This window comes from Mauremys reevesii, linkage group 2 (assembly GCF_016161935.1).
Source record: "Mauremys reevesii isolate NIE-2019 linkage group 2, ASM1616193v1, whole genome shotgun sequence".
Classification (NCBI taxonomy): Eukaryota; Metazoa; Chordata; order Testudines; family Geoemydidae; genus Mauremys; species Mauremys reevesii.
Window position 1 is genome coordinate 98,818,632 of NC_052624.1, and position 25,389 is coordinate 98,844,020.

General features: G+C 42.5%; 1 protein-coding gene across 4 annotated transcripts in view; it reads left to right on the plus strand.

The window, feature by feature from the left end:
• The window catches only part of CUL1 (cullin 1), a 120,809-nt gene that overhangs the window by 43,911 nt on the left and 51,509 nt on the right, over window positions 1-25,389 (plus strand). For all 4 annotated transcript variants that reach the window (XM_039524355.1, XM_039524356.1, XM_039524357.1 and 1 more), the window contains exon 2: window positions 8,785-9,071. In XM_039524355.1, the coding sequence (XP_039380289.1) occupies window positions 8,932-9,071 (140 nt within the window). In that variant the 5' untranslated portion in view covers window positions 8,785-8,931. The remainder of the gene's footprint in view (window positions 1-8,784; window positions 9,072-25,389) is intronic.

Sequence of the window (25,389 nt, forward strand, 5' to 3'; positions counted from 1 at the left end):
TAAGTACAGTACAAAGTAAAAATCTAAGGAATCTATGGTAAGGGAGCTTTCCGTGAAAATTTTAATATTTTAAGGTTAGTTCAGCTGGACTTATTTTAAAACTAGTTGGAGCTACTAGTCCTCATGTGGCCCTCGTGGTCACTTGAGCTTGAGACCCCTGAGCTAGAACATGTAGCAGCCTGAGTTGTTTCTAAAATCTGCTATGTGGTTCAGGCCTCTTAAAGGCTGGTCCAGATTACAGTAGGCTAGTGTCATAGACCAAATCATAATACTTCTGTTGGGGCACGCACCTATCCTGATAGCATTATACAGTATGTCTGCAGTATATATGTCTAGTGTTCCCGTTGCTCTTGTGAGCATACGTGCTTGTATTTATGTGGTATGCTTACTTACTGATCTCTGTGATAGGGTGTTTAGACAGTTGCCTTTGTTTAGTGGTGATATGTTGCTCATCAGGGCAGGTAATTTTAAATTTAACAGGTGCCTTCACTCACTAGGGATTATAGCTAAATCTCTGGTCTGAGGGAGCAGGGTTTGACTGAGGTGTTAAAGACTGTTTTTAGGGTGGGAGGGACTTATTAGAAAAAGGTGCCTCTTGTCTAACTATTGGAATTGAACTGCAAGAATCTCATTTTGCATTTTTGGACTCTGGCTGTATTAAGCCTTATTCCTTTTTTGGTTTGGCTTCGGCTTCGCTTTTTGCGATGACCGCCAAAGGCCTGATATGATTGCAGCAGCTGTCCAGCGAGTAGGGTGAGTGAACCAGATTCTGCCAAGGACTGACAACTGCTTACATACCCTTACAAGCATGTACTGTATTTGTGATACTGAGAATCATATTCATTTTTAGAAAAATTCAGTAAGTTCAGTATTTTGTGATATGTTGGCAAAATATGAAAAATGGAGTTCTGATCTTAATCTGTAAAATAATATGTAATGACTCTGCCAAGATTTAAACTTCATTACTAGTATTCAAAGCATATGAGATTTCTGAATGTATGGTGTAATATGTAGTGAAATTTGATTTTTTCATAATATTTTACTGCTTTTTGGCACAGTGAAATCTGATACTTTGCTGCACCTTGTTCTAGGAGTGATAGAAGAGTATTCTCTTTCTATGGGTTGAAATTAGGCAAGGGTTAAACTTTTGAAAAGTGCCTGATTACATTACTTTTTTGAAAAAGTGACGTAGAGTCCTAAGTCAATTAAGCATGTTTGAAATTTTTACCCAAGAACTACAAGTGATTGTTGGGGTCAGAAAACACCTGCTTGTTAGTACATAAGAGTTGAGCATTTAAAATAATAGAATTGTAGTTTACTCAACTTTAGAAATTGATTTTGGAAATGAATGGGTGTATGTACGTTGGCACCATGCCTGTAAAATATATTTTTAATAAAGAAATATCTCATGGAAATGTTTTATAAAGCACCATTGTTTTGAATTACAGTAGCACATTTTATAGTTGATTGGTATTGATGGATAAATATTGGTGTTTTTATAAGCTTCATAAATATGCACATCCATTTCTTCGCAACCTGAATTTCTAAAAGAGATGTAGCATTCTCTACTGGCTTTTAGTTGAAAGCAAATTTTTATTGACTGGATTTAAAATAATATAGTATTTTGTAACTGTTTCTGTGTTATCGTGCAAGACATAGTTTTAATATTATTTTAGTATAAAGGAAGGGAATCTTCTCTACTTTTCTGCCCTTTCCCCTTCAGATATGGAGTTTCCAGAGTTTTAGCAGGAATGTTGTTATATAGAGTAGTTCTATTATTACTTTAAAATTCAAGCAGTAGATTTCTCCATGGTATTGGCACCAGCGTTAATGACAAGAATTTTACTAGGTCTCAGTTTGCCACTCTTTGGATGCGGGGGAAAAAATAAGGTGGCATTAGAAAAATGTGATGCAGGAAATTGTTGTGCTGCTGCATAAAGTTATTAATGTACAGTATAATACTAGCTAATGGGAAATAAAGGGAGATTACAGTCACCAAGAAATTTGGTATGTCTCATCACTTCTTAGGAGTAGCAAAGGGATCTTTGCAGCCTTTGGAAGTGGAGTAATTATTCTGGAGTAAAGTCACTTTGGATACATCTACACTGCAATAAAAAACCCGTGGCACCAATTCTCAGAGCCCAGGCTCGCGGAGCTAAATATTGGGGTGTAGACTTTTGGACTTGGGCTGGAGCCCAGGCTGTCACACCCTTCCCCCTTGTGGGGTCTCAGAGCCCAGGCTCCAGCCTGAGCACCAACACCTACACAATTTTTAGCCCCTCAATCCAAGCCCTGTAAGCCAGAGTCAATTGACCCAGACCAGGTCTTTTATTGCGGTATAAGCATACCCTTTGATTTCACAGTTGTGTCCATCTGGGTGAGTTATGTCAGCATAGCTATAGCAGAATAATTTTTAACTTTGTTTAATTGGTTTTGTGTTGTTGATACTGCTGCACCATGTGTGCTGAGATTATAGTTTTGAGTTTGAGGATTTTCACTGGCTCCTTGGTGAATAAATGCTGGTACATATTAAGCACTGTGCTTCCTCTCTTGCTTCATGTTCTTTTTCGTTCAAGTTAATAGAAAACTTGGAGATCCATTTGAGGAGTTTAGGAGATGCAGAGTGCACCTTTGCTATACCTCTTGAAAATTAAAAGATGGGGTATGACGGGGGGCCCTGTTTGTTGAGGGGGGCCACCCCTGTTGGCCCAGTGCGGGGTTGGTACACCCCGTCACACAGTCATCTGGACTCCTTGAGGGATGGTCCTCAGTGTTTGCAGGACCCCTGGCGAGGAAGAACAAACAAAACAGTCTACGTCCCCTGAGCCTCCTGGCTGGGGCAGGCAAACAGCCACTGGGAGTTCTGACTCTCTGGGCGGGGCAGAGCAAATATACAGTAGCCACCCTCCTAGTGGCAAGGGAGGGTAGGGGAACCAGGGCCCACTCCGCTCCACTAGGTTCTGACCCAGAGCACTATGAAATTGGGAAATTCCCCATTATGGGATTAAGCATCGGCTTAATTCCCTGGGTCACTTCCTACCACAAGCTGCATCTCGTCATCTCCCCAGCTGGCAGTGGCTCAGCATCCCTGTCAATCTCTCTGTCATTTGGTTTCTTGCAACTTATTCTGAGTCTATGGTTCCCACCGTTTGGGGAGTCTCTGGTTTCTCTGCTGGAGCTTGCGACTTGTGTCCTTCCTCCTCAACCAGCCCAGACTGAGCTGGGGCTGTCTCCTTTTATCTGTCCTTTCCACCAGGAGCATGCGCAGCAGGGGCATGGCCTCCTGGGCCCACAGTGATTGGTCTGTTCCCGTTGGCTCAGTGTGGGGTTGGGGCACTGTTCACAGTTTGTTCAGTGGTTTGGAGTCTATATATTTGCACTGTGGAGAATCCTTAATTCTCCATTTGTGCATCAAGTGTGATCGTTTTCCATGTAACATTGTGATACAGTTTATGGTTGTCCACAGTCTCCTGTGGAGCAAGAAACCAGGCAATTCTACTTTGGTATAATCTGTGAGGTGCTTGCTGTTTACTTCAGAGCCTGCCCATTGCATCCACCAGGTATCTTCTGGGTTGAAGTGGGTGACAGAAGAGCTTCTCTAGCTGCCCAGAATGGTTGGCAAGACTTAAGGAGAATGTAAGGTGAATGAATGAGGTTGTCATTCAGTGGGAGATTTTGGTTAGTGAGAGCTTTCTTGTACTCTCGCAATGTTCCCATCTCTCGCCGGATGGTTGGAGGAAGGATGTTTGTGAGGATTGGACAGCAGAATGCAAGTTACAAGTCCTAGAGCCGCAATTACTTGGATATTGACAAGTTTCTGAGTGAGCTTCTACTAAAGACAATGTTGCTGTTCATAATATTCAGTCATCACAACCCCTGACTAGCTTTTGGGTGATATTGATGCAACTCTTCGTTTTATGGCTCACCTGCTTCAGATGTTGACAGGTAAGACTGTGATGGAGAGTGACCCGTAGGTAGTGGGAGTTAGGATCGTGGGCAATTTTCTTGCTGCAGAAGTTTGTTAAGCATCCTCTTAGCTTCAGAATTGCTGAGATGGAAAGCTGATGACATCAGTTTTGGTGGATTGGGTTTGAGCTGCCAGTACCGAATTTTCCATCCTCTTCAGATCAGTATTAAAGGCGTCTTTTGCTTCTTTGAGTACTGTGGCCTATGTCATTAGTTCCAGGTCGTCGGCATAAATTAACTTGCAACATTTCATTTTGGGCACATTGTGTGTGTTTTTAAAAATTGATGGTGATAATGCTGATCCCTATTTGAGAGGCCATTGTGCAGACTCTGCTTTTTGCTAGCCTGACTTCCACGATGGCACATAATGCTTTCTTTCCAAAAGCATTGACCTAGTGAGTCTGGTCACACAGAAGCAGATTGGATAGTTTCAGCAGTAGGCCCTTGTGCCGGACAGTGTTATAGGCTGATGACCAGTCGATAAAAGCTGCGTCCTTTTCAAGCTTCCATTGAAAGCTGGCCTCGATATGCAGTCAGTGTAAGCAATTGGTCACAGCATTCGCCCTGCCCTAAAACCTGTTCGGGGGCATAGGGGTTGTGGTCTCCATGATGATGGTCAGCCTCACCAGGCTTACCTGCTCCAGTACTTTGTATGTTGTACAGAGGAGGGAAATAAGGTGGTAGCTTGTGGATCATTTGACATCTTTTCTGGTTTGAAAAGGGCGATGACCTTTGATCATCTCTAAGATGTTGGGAATTGGTTGGTGTTGATGAGTTCTGTGGATAGTGCTGCCCTCTAGTTGTGCCCTTTTTGGACTGAGGTATTCAAGGAAGTCTGGAAGAATGTCGTCAGTGAAAGCTGCTTTTCCTGCTTTGGTGGTAGAAATGGCAACATCAATCTTGGCTCTTGTAAAGGATTGACACAGACTTGTAGAAGGGGCGCTTTGTGCACAGGATTCCTTAAGAGCTATTTTTCCTCTCAGTTGGCTTACAGACATCTTAGAATTTCTTAGTAGGAGGCTGGCAGTGCTGTTAGCAGAGACTTGAAAAGTATGTGCGTTTGATGGTGCTGCTCCACCTCCACAGAATGACCCATGCTATGACTTGAGTTTGTGAAGTCTGTGGCCTCCATCATCTCTGTCCATCATTGTTGTGTAGAATCCAGTGATTCCAAGAGAACAGTGGCTATGTTTGGGTCACCAGAAGCTTAATACTCCCTTAGGAGAGTTTTGCGGTCTGGGCTCCAGCATGGCATAAAGAAGTTCCTGTAACCATGGAAGATAGTCTTCTTTGTGGCTTTAATAATAAGCTTTGTGAAGAGGTTGAAGTTTTAAGGCTTTGGAGGTATGCTACTAATGGTTTGATTTTTTGTTTTTTTGTTTTTTTTTGTTTTTTTAATGGTGGTGGAGAAATCCAGGCAGTCCACCCATCTCAGGTACCAGCATGGAACCGGTACACTGGTAATGAGTTTGAGGCCAATTATACCGCCACTGGCTTGTGCTGACTGTGTGGGAAGGGGTCCAGGACAGTTCAAAATGCAATGAGTTGTGATCCACTAGAGTCCATAAATCAGGTCTGTGTTCTTTCTTCCATCGGGCTGAGCAGAAGGTACACTTTTTTTTGTTTTGCATCAAGAGGTACTGAGCCAGTGCACACTCAGTGAGCCATTTGCCTATGCTGTCGTTCATTGAATAGCCCCATGTTGGATGGTGGCAGTTAAAATTGCCAAACTGTGCAGGTGGGTGTTGTGATTTTGATAGGGTTGGTAAAGGTCACTGCTGATTGGGTAGCTTACACGTGTTATATATTGTCAGCTCACTGACTTGGATACCAATTGTGAAATTGTCATCTGTTGTTGGTAGTGCATTGGCTATGATTTTTAATTTTGGCCTGATACAGGTGGCCATTCCATGTTCTGGATGGTTTTGGTGGAAGAGAAGGATGTATCCTGGTATTTTGAGATGTACCGAGCTGCCTTCTGCAATGTGTGTTTCTTGCAGCACCAGGACGTTGATTATGTTGTCCATCAGTAGCCTTGCGATGACATCAACCTTTGAACAAGATAGGCCCTGAACATTCAGTGCGTTTGCATAGACAAATGAACTAGCCCAAAAGTCAATTAGTGTAGCTCTTGAAAAAGTTGCTATTTTGACTGAGAAGTCAATGAATAATTATCAGTCTACAAAGTGGTGGCATTAGTTCATACACATAAATTAAAAGGTACTTACCAGGGAAGACCACATGAAGGTTGCCACCATTGCTCCCTTGCTTCACGTAAAGTTGTGGCAAGAAACTGACTGAGAAACTTCACTAAATGTTTGTTTTGTTTGTTCCACTATTTGAAACAGATTCTTGGCAGGGGGTACGTATTGAGCCAAGCTGAAGTTGTTGTGATAGAGGTCCATGGAAATGAATAGATAATGCTTCTAATAAAAAGTGCTGTGTTGGCCTGAGGCTATGCCATAAATGCTAAAGTCAAAACTTGTATTGATGTCATTAATGGAGGATCATGCTCCTAAAGTGCAAATTCATTATCTTCGGTTACCCATTTTGAGCCATCAGGATCATAATTCCAGATAGTGTCTGATCAACCTTTTTTTTCCTTTTGTTTTTTGTCTCTTGCTCATGTTAATCAAGGTTATGAGTTTACTTTGGCAGAATATTATGGAACTTTATCTCATAGGACTCTTCTGCAGTTGTGTGTGTTAAGTTTTGGGTAGTGCAGCAGACAATATACGTTGTATTCTGAAAAACTGTTCTGGATATATGCCACGCAGAATGAGATGGTTTCATTGCATCCTTGACATGTACCAAGGGATGCATTGGGAATTGCTTTACCAGTTCATTAGCATGACTAGGAGGTGTAGTCAGTGCTGGAGGAAGGTATGGCTGGAATCTAGATTCTGTGTGCCAAAGCTACGCAGCAAGTTAGTGGCTGAGCTAGGGTTATAGTTCCTTGTTCCTAGTCTCAAACTCGGTCCAGCAGAGCATCCAGTCTTTTCAAGAAAGGACGCTGACTGACAGTTCAAGACTGATCTTCTACACATTGCTGATAACAGTGCTTACCAGTGTGAGAAGTCCTATAGACTTTAGAAAATTGAGCCTTTGGTTTTGAACTGGCAGTGTGTGTTTTCTTGGAAAGGCAGCGTGTTCTGGTGGACTAAACACGGGACTGGAATCCAAGAATGTCAGATCTCTAATTCCAGCTCTGTCATTGCCTTGCTGAATTGTTGCTTTGGGCAAGTCACTATAAATCCCATGCCTCAGTTTCCTTATTTGCAAAATGGGGCTGATACAGTGTACAGCACTGTGAAAATAAGTTCAGAAGTATTATAGATATTACTCTTTCCGCTATACTACATAGTAGTTTTTCCTTGCCATGACTGATTCCAAGGGCTTGAAATCTAAGTATAGATATTCAGAAAAGTCGTGCATGTACAACTGTATTTTTTTTCTCTTTGGAGTCTTTATCATCATCATCATCACTTTATCTAAGAAAGAAGCTAAGTATAAGTAATTGGTGTGGACTTGTTCATATCCTCCAATTTAGATTTTTTTTTATTCTTGTCATCAACATCTGTTAACCTCCTTACACCAACTGTTTCATTTTGGTACCTGGATGTCAGAAAGTAAAACAAGCTAGCTTTATTTATTTTACTTGTTCACTTCAGCATACTAGTCTATTATTGTCAGTTGCCACGCAGCTAAGAAGCTCTGTGGAGGAGTGGATAATTTCTAGGGAATTGTATATGCTACTTTCAGAAAATATGTCCTATATGGATATTTCTTTATATAGGTGTTTTTTTTAAATGTCCTTCTAATTTCAGGTATTAACTATATTACTATACAGTATTATTCTGGATCATATGCAAATAATATGTTCAGCAGCCGTTTATTTTTAAGACCTTCATTCTGGATCACTTAAATTCAGAATTAAAAATTCATATCCAATTGTCCTACATCATATGTAAGAAATAAAGCCTTCTATACTGTGTCTATCCTGGGTGTAATGAATGGCTGGGAGAAATTACTAACCAGAGGCCAGAGATCATTTCTCATAGGTTAACCTCCAGAAATGTTATTTCTGTTACTGTCTGAAAAAATAAAATGGGCTTGTGGACCTTTCATGGTTTGGTGTGTACCTTGCATTCATTACAGAGAACTAATAATGAATGTTACAAAGATCTTTAATATCCATCTGCAGCAATCATGTATACTGATGACTCCTAAAATATTCAATATTTTGGCAGTTTAACAGTATAGTTGTCTTCCAAATTCTTATTTTAATGAATACAGCTGAAGTGATACGGAAGGCACACAGTAAAATCATTGCTCTTCTACTTATATATTTAAAATTGAGGATTTGTTGTACATAAATTGTAGTCATTCTTGGTTTGGGTTTCAAATATGACACCCAAAATAGCTATCAAATGCATGGCAGGTCATAAAAAGCTGCAAAAATATACAAAGTTCCTAAAACATGCACATCACTCAGAAATTTTTCATTATACTTTGACCTCACCTCTCTTTGTCACTGCCTTCTTTTTTGTGAATTTAGGCTGCAAGAGCTGTTGTTTGTTTGTTGTATTTGTTTATAAAGCACCATGCAAGCTTAGGAATGTTTGAAAATAATAATCTCCTGATTAGCATGTTCTGTTGTAAAAGAGCAGGTACTTTGGTGATATTATTAGCAGACAGCACTCTAAATATGTAATGTTCACTTTTGGATGACTTGATGGCATATCTTTTGTTCTAGCAGCTGATGAAATTAAATCTGATGTCACTGAATGTTATTAACTAATTACTTTTTTTTGGTAGGTTATCTTGCAAGAGGATATCATTCTTCATATGTAAAGAACATCTTTTTTAGTCACTGAATTTGGAATGTTACTTTACTTGTGAATCTGATGGAGGAATAGCCAGATCTTAGACTTCTACTCTGGAAGACTTTACAGGAAATACAACATGTCGTCGAATAGGAGTCAGAACCCACATGGACTTAAACAGATTGGTCTTGACCAGATATGGGATGACCTTAGAGCTGGAATTCAACAGGTTTATACCAGACAAAGTATGGCAAAATCCAGATATATGGAACTCTACACGTATCCTTATACTTAAAAATAAATAAATAAAGGTTGGTAAATATTTTACTGTCAATTAAGAACTAAAATCACCATATAACTTAAAGTAAGTTTTTTTTTTTAACTTTTGATGATGTTTTATACTTTTTGTTTTTAAACTTCATTTTTGAAAACGGTTAGCCTTTCCTATTTCGTTGTGACAAAAACAAGTAGACCAGTCACTGGTATAATAAAAATTATGACTGAATGTGTTTAACTTGATAAACGCTTGTCTTGGAAATATTTTTTTTAATAATTGTACTTAGCATTCCACTTGACATTTTAAAAATATTAGTTTTACAAGACAGCATACACTTAAAGGTGATTTTTAATAGATAATTTAATATTTACATGGTGCACTAAATATTACCATTCCTCATTAATGATCAGTACAGTGGAAACATTTTTTCCTTCCACCCTTTTCACTTTGACATTTTACTGCAAGGCTTTTTTGTAACGTTCAGTTATCTACTTCAGAGTAGTGGAAGAATTTTCTCTTGCAGTAGGGCTTTACCAACTATAGGGTTAGCATCTTTCTCTGCAGAATACTGGAGTCAGTTTCAAAGCTTTCAGTCTGGAGTAAGGAATAGCTCTGTGAATTTCTCTCTAGAATTTTGAAATTTTTTGGGCAGCTCCCAGTCTAGTGATTGCTTTAATGTTTAGAAGGATTCTAAAACAGTGTGGTGTTTTTTGTTTTCATGTTCATGTTTCCTAATACTTGAAAGTTATATTCAAGGAAAATGTTCCTGCTCAGAGACTCTCTTCTGTCAGATCTGTTATTTATGGTGGAGAAAGGCAAAAAGCATCAGGAAGTATATGTCTCCTTCGAAATCTTCAGGCCTTTTAAGGGAAGAAGTGAGTCTTTTATGAACTCTTGAGAGAGACAGATGATTTTCACAAAGGTCTGGAAAATGCCCTTTCTGCTTGGCAACCACCAGTTCCCTCTTTTTACCCTCATAAGAACCTTGTATTTCTGCGGTAGGGCAGGTGCTTCATAACAAGAAAACACTGTCATGAAGTTTAGAGATAGAATAAAGAAAAATGTCATTTGGAATTGAATGTGTTCTCTCCTAATTTTTAGTCTAATTCCATTACTCTCCTTGATGAATTAAAATGACCATTTTAAATGGTTGGTAAGCAGACGGGCATGATAGCTCCCAATTCAGCTTTTTTAAATATTCTTGAAACTGTATTGGAGTTTCAGAAATTGTGCATCTGTCAAATTGCTGTCCTATTTGTTGGATTCAGTGTTGTGAATAAATGGGAACTTAATTTCAAAACTTGAAGAAAGTTTGTGTAGGATGGATGGACTGAAGGCTGTGTAATGTAAGCAGTTCTCTAGATTTCATAAGAGGGTGGGGTCATATATGTAATCTATCAAATGTTCTTCAGATATACCCTCATAGAGTGCGCTCATAATAATCTTCTGAATTGTGACTTCAGATTCCAAATCAGAGGAAATAACCAATGTATTCTTCATTGAATTTTTACAGAGTGCTCTTTCAGTAATAGTTGGAAATGTGTTGAATTCTGGACCTAATGCTTCAGGATCTGGTCTTAGAATTTCGAGAGCAGAACAAATAGGTTAACCTTTTTTTAGCCCCAGATCTAGATGGAGCAGGCTGTGTGTTGGTTGAATGAGAAAAATTGACAACATTTAAATGAGTGCTAGAAATATTATGAAAGTGATGTGCAGTAAAACTTATGAGAACACTGAGATTCAACTGTATTCAGTATCTAGTGTCTAAAAATCTCTTGAAATGTATAGACTTGAGGTCCTTTTTTCATAAATCTATTACTTGAATGGAAGAGAGAGAACCAATATTCTGGAAAGGCCTATCTGTGTTTTTACTCTTAGGTTTTTTATTTTTCCAAAGCAAATGGAGTACAAGTAGTACAAAGTAAGTCATACTAGATCAGATACATTTAAAAATACAGTTTGAGGATACTCTTTTCTCTATTCTATATCTAGATGTCTGGAAATGCTAGGCGCCCACTGTGTTAGTGTTACTGCAGGTTAATGAAACGATCACATAAGATATCTGAGATTCTCGTAAATGCAAGATCTGAGTTATACCTCAGATACCCTCTGAAGGGTAAAGATCCACTAAATTCAGATCTTAGTGCAATTCACTTTTTAACCTCTATTGTATTACCTTACCTTTTGCCATTTTAAGGCAATATCACACTGTAGAATACAGAGATAAAGTTGTTTATTACTACAGTAGCACTGGTTTGGTATAAAATGTTTTGAGAACAGCTTCAAGCTGTCCCACAGCTTTAAATTTCATTGAGCAAATAAGCATTGTGGGAAAGCTGTATGGTTCAAATTAAAAATCCGGCCAGCTCAGCCCGCTCTTCTCCGCCCCCAGCCTACCGTTCTCTCTGGCAAGGGCAGGGGGCAGAAGCAAGCTTGGTCCTGCCGGCTGCTGCTGTAGGGCAGGCTCCACCGGCAGCCAAGCTTCCCCCTCCCCCGCCTCTTCCCCTAGTGTGCTGCGTCGTGCCCCACCTCCTCTCCCTCCCTGCCGCCGATGGCCCTTGTGAGGAGGGGTGGGGGAGAAGAGTAGCCCCAGCGCCCTCAATGCTCAGACTGAGAAGGAGGCGGAGAAGAGGCAGGAGTGGGGGCTTGAGAGGGGGTGTGTGTGGAATCAGGACGTATCCCTCCAGTCCCCTGCTGCGAGCCGTTCAGGGCAGGGGGCTGGGAGCACACCCTTAATCCCAGCCCACCTCCCATCCCTCTGCCCTGACCCCTGCAGCCCCCTCACACCCCAGCCCACTGCACCCCCCCTCTGCCCTGACTCCTGCACCCCCCTCACATGCCCCCAGCCCTCTGCCCTGACTCCTGCACACCCTGCCCTGACTCTTGCACCCCCTCACGACATCCACACCCCCCCCCACCCTGAGGACCAAACGGGAGCTCCTGCACCTCCCCCACATTCTCACCTGCATCCCTCACACCAAATGGGAGCTCCCCAGGTAGGCGCTCCACACCCAAACCTGCCCCAACCCTGAGCCCCCTCCCTCATTCTAGCTCCTGGCTAGACCCTGCACCCCAACTCCCAGCCTGCTCCTTCACCCCCAGCCCTGTGCTCAGTGCACCCCCACCCTCAGCTCAGTGCAGAGAGAGAGGAAGAGAATGGGCCAGAACCAGGGAGAAGGTAGGTACCCACTCTATGTGAACAGGGCCGGAACCCCAGACCGGCAGTGGGCTGAGTGGGGTCTGGGGTCCCGGCCACCGGCCCTGCTCAGCCCGCTGCCAGCTTGGGGTTCTGGCTGCTGGCCCCTTGCCAGCCAAGGTCCCGGCCACAGGCCCCGCTCAGGCCGCTGCTGGCGTAGGTGAACAGAACCCCAGGCCAACAGCGGGCTGAGGAGGCCGGCGGCGTAAGATCAGCATTTTAATTTAATTTTAAATGGAGCTTCTTAAACATTTTGAAAACCTTGTTTACTTTACATACAACAGTAGTTTAGTTATATAGACTTATAGAGAGAGACCATCTAAAAAACGTTAAAATGTATGACCGGCACGCAAAACCTTAAATTAAAATGAATAAATGAAGACTCGGCACACCACTTCTGAAAGGTTGCCGACCTCTGTCCTAGGAGCTATGTGGCTAAAACAGCACTGCCAGCAAAAATGAAAATTAATTCAACATTATTCATTAGAACAAAGTAGTCTAAGGAACGTCAGAATTCACACCTGAAGCAGCCTCATTTTTCCATTAATCAGGAAAATTGAATGTGTGCTCCCTTTTTATCCAGCTACCCAACCATGATATAAGTAATGGCACAAGCTGGATCTGCAGAGATTTTTCTTTTTTTTTTTTTTTCTTCGTTTTCTTTCAAAAAGCACTAAAGTTTTTTTAGAATATCTGCCTTTACCATTTGTCTAAATTCAGATGGCAGTTTCAAAATGATAGGTTTTGGCGATACAATTCTGCTATGTAGTGAAGAGCGTTTGGCTGCCAAATGTATAAATAGTACACTTAACTTTCTAGAGTAACAGTATCATCCTGAGTGATCAGGGTGTCAGCTTCTAGGCAGAAGACATGTAGACAGCAACAGTGTGATCTAGTATTCATATACTTAAAAAGACAAAATATTTATATTGTGTTTATAACGTGTTCAGCTGATTAGGGGGAAAATAAAATTCCTCTTTGAGTAGTGTCCCTGAGTGTGCTCCACTGCATGTGCCCATGTGCCCCTTTGAGCCCTTGATCACAGATTTATTTTTTTTTAATTTTTTACTAACAGTGTCCTGTGCCTCTTTGTGTCGGACACAGAGCTTATATAGGGATGCGTGGGCAAACTGCCCTAGTTCCTTCTCTACTTTTTCGGCCTGAGACACCTCTAGGTGCCCACCTTGAGCATGCTTTGGCTAGTTTGTATTCTTGTTATGGTGGGTTGTTAAGATTAGTTAGTTGCTAGTAGTACTGAGACGATAGGGTTTTGGGGTGGGGTTTTCTCCCTTCTCTCTCTTTCTTGTTGGGGAGCATTGTCTTTCTGGCAGGGTATGCCTGGCTTGCCAGGCTTCAAAGGCTGCCACTCCTGCCGAGAAACTACGCTTGTGAGTGATGGCCAATCTAAGTGAGTCTGTTGATTGGGGAGTCCCATGTCTCCTAGAAGTGCGATTTTTGCCTAGCCCTCAAATTGGGGGCACAAAAAAATAGGGAGACTAAGCTCAGACTGTTGTTGATGATGTGCTCACTTTAACCAGCATCTGACTTAGGTCACGAACCTCACCCCCATCCCTTACATTTGTCTCTGGACTGATCCGGCTCTCCTTCCACCTTGGTGCAGGTTTCCCCTAAGAAAGAGAGGTCACTGGAGGCTTCTGAGAAGGCTTCCTGAAAGAGGAGTATGGATTCTCATCTGAAGGAGCCTGCTATGAAAAAGCTTAGTTCCCATGAAAAATCTGTGGTCTCCAAAGCCTCGACCTCTCGGCTCAGTACTGTTGAGTCAGGATTTCTCCGGTACAGGCAGAGATGGAAAGCCCCCGAACTTGAGGGAGAGACATGGCTCTGAAAGGGCTTCGGTATGCTCTGCTAGGGACAAAGAGGGCAAGCATAAGCACCCCGGTCCAGTACTGTGAGGCTCAGTCCCACCGTCTGTACCTACCCATTCGCCACTTTAGGTACCAAGCAGGTAACAGCGCCAGATCCCATTAGTGCCTATATTATGCCCACCATAATGGTACTGTCAGTATCAGTTACTGCATCCTCAGCTACCGCATCAGGACTGATTCCCTACTCAGTACTGCAAAAGGTTAGCTACACAAGGGACCAGTCTTTAATGGATGAGTCAGTATCCCTACTCCTCATGGGTACCGAGTGTCTTCTGGTACTGAAAGCTTGGTCTCCAGACTGCTACCTTCCCGAAGTACTGCAGCACTCTCCACCTTTTTGTGTATGGGCTCCTTCATTGGATGATGTGGAGGAGGATGAAGGGACCTTCCAGTTGGCCTTTTCTGTTTCAGTCCCACATTCCCCAACATATCCTGTCAGGAACCCATTCTTTGACAGTCATAGGGAAGATAGCAACCATCATCAAAAGTGGAACCAACCCTGCATGCCATCCTCACTCCCATATGCCACATCTCCCCCTCTCAGTGGCCATACTGGGATCCCTGGACTGCTTACTGACAGCAATTCTCCAGACCACCACCATCTCAAAAGGACATTAGGGTTGTTCAGTTCTTTCCCTATCACAACAGGAGATGTTTGAGGAACAGGAGGCCAGGCCACCCCTAAAACACTCATTCGTCCTCATCTCCAGATGATGCAGTTATGCTTCCTCCACCTTCTGTGACCGACAGTTTTTGGCAATTTCAAGATCTCATGTAGAGGGTAGCTGACGCTCAGGTTCCACCCAGAAAGGTCAGGGATTCACAATGCAAGCCATTGGATATTCTACAGTCAGCAAAATCCTCCAGGGTGGCATTAGCCATTAACAAGGTGCTCCTGGATCCAGTGTGGCAGACACCTGCTAAATACCTATTCCACCAATGTGTAAAAAGGCAAATAAAAAGTATGATGACCCCCCCCCCCCCACACACACACACATAAGGAATCTGATTTCTTGTTCTCCAACCCTCTACCCAACTCCCTAGAAATGGATGTGGTAAATGACAGGGCAGGCAACACTTCTCAGGTCTGTTTCTTATGACAGGGACAAAAGAGGCTGGATCTCTTTGGACAGAAGTCCTGTTCATCCTTAACTGCAAGGGTGCTGTTAGTGAACTATCGGGCTGTTATGGTCAAATACAATTTCATAAACTGCAGCATTGCTTAAACATACTGGTGTCTGAGATATGTAGGGCTGCTGTGTGGGCTTTTTTGAAACACTATGCTTTAATCTATGCCGTCAGAGCCAGTGCGGCTCTGGGTACTGCTCTGTCATCTTCAGTTTTGGACTTAGTTCCAAAGCTTCCTCCCTCTGCGAAAACTGCTCAGAAGTCACCTGAAGTAGAGCACTCATAGGGACACTACTTGAAGAAAAAGAAGTGGTTACTTACCTTGTGCAGTAACTTCAGTTCTTCGAGATGTATGTCCCTATGTGTGCTCCACTACCTACCCTCCTTCCCCTCTGGTTTGGACTGTTTTCTGTGTAGATGTTCGGGTGGAGAAGGAACTGAGGGCAGTTCATCTGTGCATCCCTGTATGACTCTGGTCTGGAACGAGGAGGCATAGAGTGCATGTGTGTGCCAAACAGGCACTGCTAGTGGGAAAATCTCCTTTCAAGGGTTTGAGGTATGCATGCACATCTGAAGTGGAGCACTCCTATCTTGAAGATCTGCTGTTACTGCACAATGTGAGTAACCTCTCCACCCTGTTTATCTGACTTGATCTATCTGTAAGTCACTTTCAATGTCAGATCAGCAGTGTCTCCTCCAACAAAGAGGAAATATTCTTACTGGCTAATTTATTGTCTCCAAGGAAACATGTCCACTAATCCACACCCTGCCTAAAGTGACCAAACAAAAAATAAATGGGTAAAACTTTCAAAAGCATCCAAGTCCTATTTTCAAGTTTACTTCCATAATAGAGAGCTAATACACTGCCATAATTAGCACAACATATACAGTAGTAGTAATAAGTATTATTTTGCTAACCTCTCTATTCTGTCTGCTCCAAACAAAGGATGAAAGCATGAATGGCTGTCAATAAATTGTCTGATGAATAGAAATATCAAAAGTTTTAAAATATTGCATTTCTTTTTGGAGTTCCACCGTACGTGCGCATTTTACTTTGGGTAAAAACATACGTTTTCTTTTCTTCAAAATCGTGATTCTTCAATTTCTGCATACTCTGCCATAAATCTTGTGGAATAGCCTCACGATCTTCCATTTCCCTGCAGCACTTTCCCATCTTCGTTTGTAAAACATAATTTGATGATCATTGTTCTCAAGGAACTATCTAATCCATTTATTCTTAAACCAGTCAGAGCAATCATATTGTATGGTTCTAAATTTTAAAACAAAATCTGGCTACTTTATATCTTTAAAATCTATACTGTTTAAACACTTCAAAAGCTATGCATTTGTAATAAATAACAATTCTACTCATGCGGGTAGAACATGTTTTTACCTTTTTCATTTGTTCTGGGGAGAGATGGGAAGTGCACAGTCTGTAAAATATTCAATCAGGTAAGTACCATTTTTGTTGATACTGGCATTTAAAAAACTCTATCTTTTAGTTTTTAAAAAACGAAAAAACAAGTTATCTATCTCAGAAGAACATACAAAACATTTGGTTAGTCAGTATTCCATGACATTAATTTCTATGTGAAATATACATTAAAGGGAGCTGTCCAAATTTAGGATGATCTAAAATTTGAATAAGCATTGTTCCAATAAGCCCGATACTCCAAAAGCTGTTTGTTACACTAAAGTGTTCTGATTAACAATTCACTAATTACTTTTAACAAGGATTTCCCAGGTATTCCTTTTTAATATTTAAATTTAGGAGCTTCACTAAAGATCTTGTTTTGCTACATCTCATTATTTCCTGCATAATCTTTTCCTTATTTGTAAAATTGTTTTACTGGGATTAAAATTTTTGTTCAACCATTTTCTGCTTTACTCCTTGAAATCATTTTTTTTTGTCACTTTTTGACCTCTGTTAGAGCTAAATATTAGCGTATCTGTGGGCAGAATTAGACTTCTCTAGTATTCCTCTGTTAAATGTAATTGCTTTACCTACTATACCAGCTGTAAACAAACACATCCACCTACCATTGTGAACTAAAATAACAGTTAAATGCAGTGTATTTACAGTTTATAAACTTAAAATAACTTTTTTATAAATTAAAATATAAAATCATGGTAAGGTATATTTTTTTTATTTATTTTTATTTATTTATTTATTTATTTATTTGGCAGATTGGCTTTTCCTACAATATCAGTAGGAGGACTGCCCAAGCAAATGGCCAGATGCGATACAAATTCAGGCTAGCTCTTGCTATTTAGGCCGTAGGCAAATTCAGGCTAGCTCTTGCTATTTAGGCCGTAGGCATTTCTATCTTAACCAAAGACAGCTGCACAGAAGCCTCCACTGGGATACTTCTGACCACTATGTAATGCAAACTTTAAATGTCTTGAAAAGCAGTTGGCTAAGTAGACAATGATTTCTACTGCATACATCCTCTGTTTCTGCTCTGTGATGTGCTGTGTTGGTGGGTTGGTTGGTTTGTTTGTTTTTCTCTTAATATTTCAAGTTTAGGATCACTTGCTGCTTCAGTTGTCTGTATTCTCCAGTCATTCCAGAAATGAGGCTTATTTTTATTTGGCTATTGATACTAAACTGTTTACACAATACAGATTTCTGTCTGCAAACAACCTGAAGTACGATACTAGTGAAGGAGTTAACAAGACAGTTCTATGATGGATCCACTTCTCTTGACAGAAGTCAAACTTTCAGTACAATCTAGTAGAATGTAGGTGGAGCACTTTTTAAACTTAATGTATCTCCTCTCCCCATATCTGGCACATTAGCTGAATTGACTGTGCTCTCCTCACATTGATAGTACACTAAGGGGTTCAGTAAGGGAGTTTTTAACACCTGGCATTTGTCTGCTTCTCCTTCAGCTCCATTGCAAGGCAGCCCTCCACTTTCCTGTCAAGTAGTTTGGGATCACACTGGGGACATCAGTGCAGTATCCATTACCCATCACCATCCATGCTGTTTGTGTGCAGTATATGATGTTTCACAACATCTCTGAATGTGTGTCAGCATATGCATATAAGGAGCCCTTCAGGTTGAAATAAAAACCTATACATTTATGTGTGGGGGAAAAAGTTGCATCTGATAATGAAACACACACACACACACTCTGCACATTTTCCCTTGTACAGTAACTTCAATAAACAGCCTTGGACATATAGATATGACTATATGGTAACTCTGGCATTTGGATCTCTTCAGTTTGAAATAACTGCATTGTGCATCATCAGTCACTTTTTTCTCATTTGACTCTCATATTGATCACAGCTATTGGAGTGTTGATGCTGAAACTTTTAAATGCATGGATTCAAGAAATCTGAGTTATGGTTCTTATCGTAACTTGCTCCCTTACAGATACAGTAAGAAATATTCTATACTATATCTCCTGTGTGTGTTTGTAAATGGACGTGGCAACTAAATATTACACTTCCACAAGGCACACAAGTTAAAATTGCTTTGGAAACCATAACTAAGGTATCCTAACTCCGAAGGTATCCTATACGCTTCCAGATACAGCATTCTGTTACCATAGAATTTTAATAGTGTGTGGATATACATGCCTAAAAGTTAGTATGTTTTTATGTATATGTATGTGTAGTTATAATTTATTTGTTGTAGTCTGTTACCATGATTGCAAAGGGGAGTTTGGGATTGCAGGGAAATCTGAGATTTATGCTGTGAGGAGGGCCATTGGAATTTATTTGGTAGATTTAGGTTAGCTTCTTTTGCTTTTCTTCCTATGGAATTCAGACTTGTATTTAAACAGTTGAAGTTCACATTGTAGACAAATGCGTTCTTTCGCCAATATACATATGTATAGTTGCTCCTGCACAATATTTGCTGTCAGGGATGGCTAAAATCTAATCTGAATTTTGCCACTGACTCTCTAAACAAGTCCCTTTGCGAACTGCTTCATCTCTTCCCATGTAAACTGGGAATATGCCTACAACACTTTTATATAGTACTTTACATGATTAAAGGTAAATGTTTTGTCAGTCTTGTGGAAAACTATCCCGACATAGTACAGATGGGAAATAATTAAAAAAAAAAATTGTGGAGAGCGGTTTCATACTAGTGCCTGGGTATATAAGAGCTACCTAGAAGGATCTGAAATATATTTTTTCTAGAAGCTTATGTTACTGTTTTGAAATTGTGCAGCAGCCTTGTAAACACTCTGCCTGATGGTGAATTAATTTGAGCAGTAGGTGGTGAGTGTGCTTGTTTGTTCCACACACTGTGGCTGGCCCCTGAGACAACTCTGTGTTCTGCACAGATGAGCTTTAGATGAGTAGTCAAGGTATTTTTGGAAGCATTGCAAAGAGACAAGCAACTTTTAGGATGCATGTGTTGAAGTTGAATTATAACCTAGCTATTGGCCAGTTCTGGTGATTGTGTATCACAATTTACAAGAAAGGGAAGGAAAGCTCGGAGATTTTTGTCTCTTGAATCTTATACCCTTGAAGGGCATCAGGAGACTGTATTATGGCTTCATTTTCCCCCATACATTTTTTTGTGTGGTTTTTTTGGCCTTAGGTTTAAAGTTAGGGTATGTTTACACTACGAGATTATTCCGATTTTACATAAACCGTTTTTGTAAAACAGATTGTATAAAGTCAAGTGCACGCGGCCACACTAAGCACATTAATTCGGCAGTGTGCGTCCATGTACCGAGGCTAGCGTCGATTTCCAGAGCGTTGCACTGTGGGTAGCGAACCTGTAGCTATCCCATAGTTCCCGCAGTCTCCCCTGCTCATTGGAATTCTGGGTTGAAATCCCAATGCAAAAACAGTGTCGCGGGTGATTGAGTAAATGTCGTCACTCAATCCTTCCTCCGGGAAAGCAACGGCAGACAATCATTTTGCGCTCTTTTTCCCTGGATTGCCCTGGCAGACGCCATAGCATGGCAATCCTGGAGCCCATTTTGCCTTTTGTCACTGTCACCATATGTGTACTGGATGCTGCTGACAGACGCGGTACTGCACTGCTACACAGCAGCATTCATTTGCCTTTGCAAGATAGCAGAGACAATTACCAGTCATATTGCACTGTCTGCCATTGTAAATTGGCAATGAGATGACGGTTATCAGTCGTTCTGTACCGTCTGCTGCTATTATGGGTGCTCCTGGCTGGCCTCGCTGAGGTCGGCCGGGGGCGCATAGGCAAAAATGGGAATGACTCCGCGGGTCATTCCCTTCCTCTGTTTTGTCTAAAAATAGTCAGTCCAGCCTAGAATATGGGGCAAGTGTACTAGAGAACCAGAGAGCACAGCCGCTCCGTGTCAGAGCCCCAGAGATCCCGCAGAAATGATGAGCTGCATGCCATTCTAGGGGGTGCCCCTGCAACAACCCCACCCATTGCTTCCCTCCTCCCCCAACCCTCCTGGGCTACCGTGGCAGTGTCCCCCCCATTTGTGTGATGAAGTAATAAAGAATGCAGGAATAAGAAAGACCTTTTAGTGAGATAAAATGAGGGGGAGGAAGCCCCCACTACTATGATACTACTATGATAGTCCAGGCAGTACAGAATCTTTTCTTTACACATGAAAGGGGGGGGGGGGGCTGATGGAGCTCAGTCCCCAGTTGCTATGATGAGGACGGTTACCAGCAGTTCTGTACCATCTGCTGGGAATGACCAGGAGTCATTCCTATTTTTACCCAGGCGCCCCAGGCCGACCTCACCGAGGCCAGCCAGGAGCACTCACAGGATGATGAGGATGGATACCAGTCCTTTTGCACTGTACCGTCTACCACCGGGGAGGGGAGAGGAGAGGATGCTGCGGTTTAGCGCTGCAGCACCCCATCTACCAGCAGCATGAAGTAGACATAGGGTGACATTGAAAAAAGGCGAGAAACGATTTTTTTCCCTTTTCTTTTTTCGGGGGGGGGGGAAGGGTGTAAATTGACGACATACATCCTGAAACACCCGGGAAAATGTTTTTGACCCTTCAGGCATTTGGAGCCCAGTCAAGAATGCAAATGCTTTCCGGGGACTGTGGGATAGCTGGAGTCCTCAGCACTCCGTCCCTCCCTCCATGAGCATCCATTTGATTCTTTGGCTTTCCGTTACGCTTCTCACGCAGCACTGTGCTGTGGCCTCTGGCTATCATAGCCTGGAGATTTTTTCAAATGCTTTTTCATTTCGTCTTCTGTAACGGAGCTCTGATAGAACAGATTTGTCTCCCCGTACAGCGATCAGATCCAGTATCTCCCATACGGTCCATGCTGGAGCTCTTTTTGGATTTGGGACTGCATCGCCACCTGTGCTGATCAGAGCTCCACGCTCGGCAAACAGGAAATGAAATTCAAAAGTTTGCAGGGCTTTTCCTGTCTACCCAGCCAGTGCATCCGAGTTCAGATCGCTTTCCAGAGCGGTCACAGTGGTGCACTGTGGGATACCGCCTGGAGGCCAATACCGTCGATTTGCGGCCACACTAACCCTAATCCGACCTGGCAATACCGATTTCAGCGCTACTCCTCTCGTCGGGGAGGAGTACAGAAACCGGTTTAAAGAGCCATTTATATCGATTATAAAGGGCCTCATTGTGTGGATGGGTGCAGGGTTAAATCGGTTTAATGCTGCTAAATTCGGTTTAAACGCGTAGTGTAGACCAGGCCTCAGTATCGCTTAATAGCAGGATCAGTTTAGAAATAACTTGCATTAGGTTCTAATTCTGAAAAGTGTTGTGTCTGTCTTGAAAGTAATAGAAATTGAGGGCAACTAGCCCCTCTTAGCAGATACTCATCACATTATTGGATCAGGTCCTGATGTTTGCTAGCTGGACAATTAGCTTGGGAAAGAAGTAAGACTACGCTCCTCTGCATATTGGGACAGAATACCCTCTGAGTAATTATTTGTCCCCTCAGCTTGATTTGTAAATGACTATACAAAATTGCAAAAACATTCCAGTGAGATCTTTTAATATTTCCTAATAGCCACTTGGATACACACATGACTTCTGAAATATGCTGCTGTTATGAAACTAGGTTTTACTTTCTCCAAGGCAAGAATTCTTTTTATAGAACTCTCCTTGTGATTTTTGGACTATGTGATGTACTTTGTTTCAGGATTACAGATTGATTACACATGCAGCATTTCAGATTTTGTTTTGAATACATCAGTCTTCCTGTCGGTGGCTGGTTATAGCATATTGGGGCACAGAGTGTAAACATCAACAGCATGAGAGCAGTATTATTTTTACATGTAGAACATACGGAAGGTCATTTTATGTACAGGAATACTTTCTGATGGACCACACAACAGGAGTAAATTCTGTAATTTGTGGTTTGATTAATACAAAAGTCAAGCTGGAAGAATACCAAAATTTGACTATGTAGAAGACTTTGATTATGTGCATGCTTGAGATTTGTTCTATGAATGTCCGTCTTATTTTTTGCTAGAATGTCTTTGTCAATTGCACACTTTCATGCAAGTAAATAAATGATGCCAGTTGGTTTCTGTGTGAGAATTAAACCTTGCTTCCATTCTGTTTGCAGAAATAACTAAATTTAGGGATAATTTGCCAAGAACTCTCAGCAACGCTATAATAGTTCTTGAGGTCCTTTGAGGCCTCAAGAAAGGACTACAAATGCACCCCTACTTAGATGATTGACTGGTGAGAGGCCATCAGCAGGTTATGCTCCTTTTTGGAGAGCCGGGAGTTGGATCACTAGCAGAGAAAAGATCTTCTATGATATTCTATGATTCCTATCTCTCTCAACACTTGGTCCTCCTGGAAGCCTAGTTGGATAGTGAACACAGCAGAGTCAACACAGGGCAGGCTTACAGTGTTGGGATCAGTCCTTCTGTGACCTCAGCATCTGTATAGGGTTGCTTATAGGTGTTTATCCATAGCAGTGAGCTTGGAGGTGGTCCTTGGGGCCTAGATACCAATAAGAGCAGAAAAAATTGCTGTTTCAGTGTGGAATCAGTATCAAAGGACTGTATTGATGATTCTCCAGCTGCTGGCCCTATGGTGAAGGCTGGATCACAGGAACCTGGCGGGGGCGGAGGGGACCTCCCAGTGGTCAGTTCTGAATACAAAAATTGAACCTATTGGGATGATCTAGAGCAAAGGGACCACAAAGAGGTGGTAGTTAATTGATCACCTCAAAATGAAGGCAAAAGTCACTCGGCTCTCCATTGTACACAATCTTGTCATCAAGCCCTTCTGGGTGCAGTCGGACAATGCGACCAGAGGTTATAGGCAAGGAATCACAGGAAGTAAACGGACAAACTCCCACATGCGGCTGTTCATCCTGGGTTGAACACCACTTGGTCCAGGGTCATGGGAACTCAACCACAAGATGTCTGCAGTACACTAGAGTTGGGGAACTGCAGAATTATCATCAAGATCAATAGGAAGACAGAGGGTTATTTCAGCGCATTCAGGGATCCAGTCTTTGGGGGAATAGATGCTCTGTTACTTGAGTGGAACTTTGAACTGCTATATGTGTTCTCATTCTGGCACATAGAGGGCAACAAGAGCATCATTTTTCACACAACTCACAGTCAGCCTGTGGAACTCCTTCCCAAAGGATGTTGTGAAAGCCAAGACTATTAACAGGATTCAAAAAAGAACTAAGTTCATGGAGGATAGGTCCATCAATGGCTGGCATTGGCCACTGTCAGAAGACAGAATACTGGCTAGATGGGCCTTTGGTCTGACCCAGTATGGCTGTTCTTATCATTTGCTCTGGGGCAGGGAGGGCAGTTCCCCCCTTCCCCTGACTTTTCATAGGTCTGCATTCTCTATTGTGTCTTCCACTCTTTGCCACCTCCTACCTCCCACTTTTCAGGATATAAAATAATCACATATTATAATCTACTTGCTGGCACATCTTGCTGACAAACATGTACTACTCCATTCCAGCCATCCCCTCCCCATTTTTTTTAAGGAACACCCCTGGTGAGGAAGTTCTCCAAAAGAAAGCCATGCCCACAGGAAACTTCATTCTGAACTCACCAGACTTGCTGTGAGTACCCTGGCTTCCTGGACCTAGCGAAGCCTCAATTCCATCTCCTAGTGACAGAAGTACAGTCAGTTCACTTCAGGCTTACAGCGTGGCTGTTGATAGGGCAAGTTTAGTAGAGAGAGGCCTTTTTCGATAAGGTCCTTTCAACCTTGATTAATTCAAAGAAGTAATTTATTTGGATTTAGTATGCAAGAATTTAGAAGGTATTCATTATATAATGTGAAAATAGAGGTTTGATGCTATGCTGTATTACATTCTGAATATTGTGGAATTTTTGCTGAATGGTTGGGGCATAGGAATGAGTGCCAGTTCATTGAAAGTTAACTTTGCTGCAGTTGCAGCCTTTCAATACCTTGTAGACCAGCGGTCTCCAGCCTTTTTCTCACAAGATCACTTTTTGAACTTAAGATCAACCCAGGATCTATCTTGCTCCTTCCCTGAGGCCCCACCCCGCTCACTCTACTCCCCACTCCCTCTGTCCCTTGTTCGCCCCCACCCTCACTCACTTTCACTGGGCTGGGGCACGGGCTTGGCTGGAGCAGGTTCGGAGGGGTGCAGGCTCTGGGCTGGGACCAAGGGGTTCAGTGTGTGGGAGGGGGCTACGGGCTGAGCCTGGGGCAGGGTGTTGGGGTGCAAGCTCTGGGAGGGAGCTTGGGTGCAGGAGAGGGCCCCGGGCTGGTGCAGAGTGTTGGGATGCAAGAGAGGGTGAGGGGTGTGGGCTCTGGGGGTGGAGTTTGAGTGCAGGAGGGGGCTGGGGCCGCGGGTTGGGGTGTGGGAGGGGGTGCAGGGTCTGTGCAGGAGGGGGTGCGAAGTGCAGGCTCTGGCCGGGCAGCACTTACCATAGACGGCTCCCAGTCAGCGTTGCAGAGGAGCTCAGGCAGGCTGCCTGCCTGCCATGACCTCACGCTGCTCCCGGAAGCGGCTGGCTGCTGGCACGTCTCTACGGCCCCTGGGGAGGAAAGAGGGTCACCAGGTCTCCGTGTACTGCCTGCACCTGCCCCCACAGCTCCCATTGGCCGGTTGCCAGCCAATGGGAGCTGTGGGGATGGTGCTGGGTGCGGGGGCAGCGTGCGGAGGCACCTCATCCTCCACCTTCCCCCAGGGGCCACA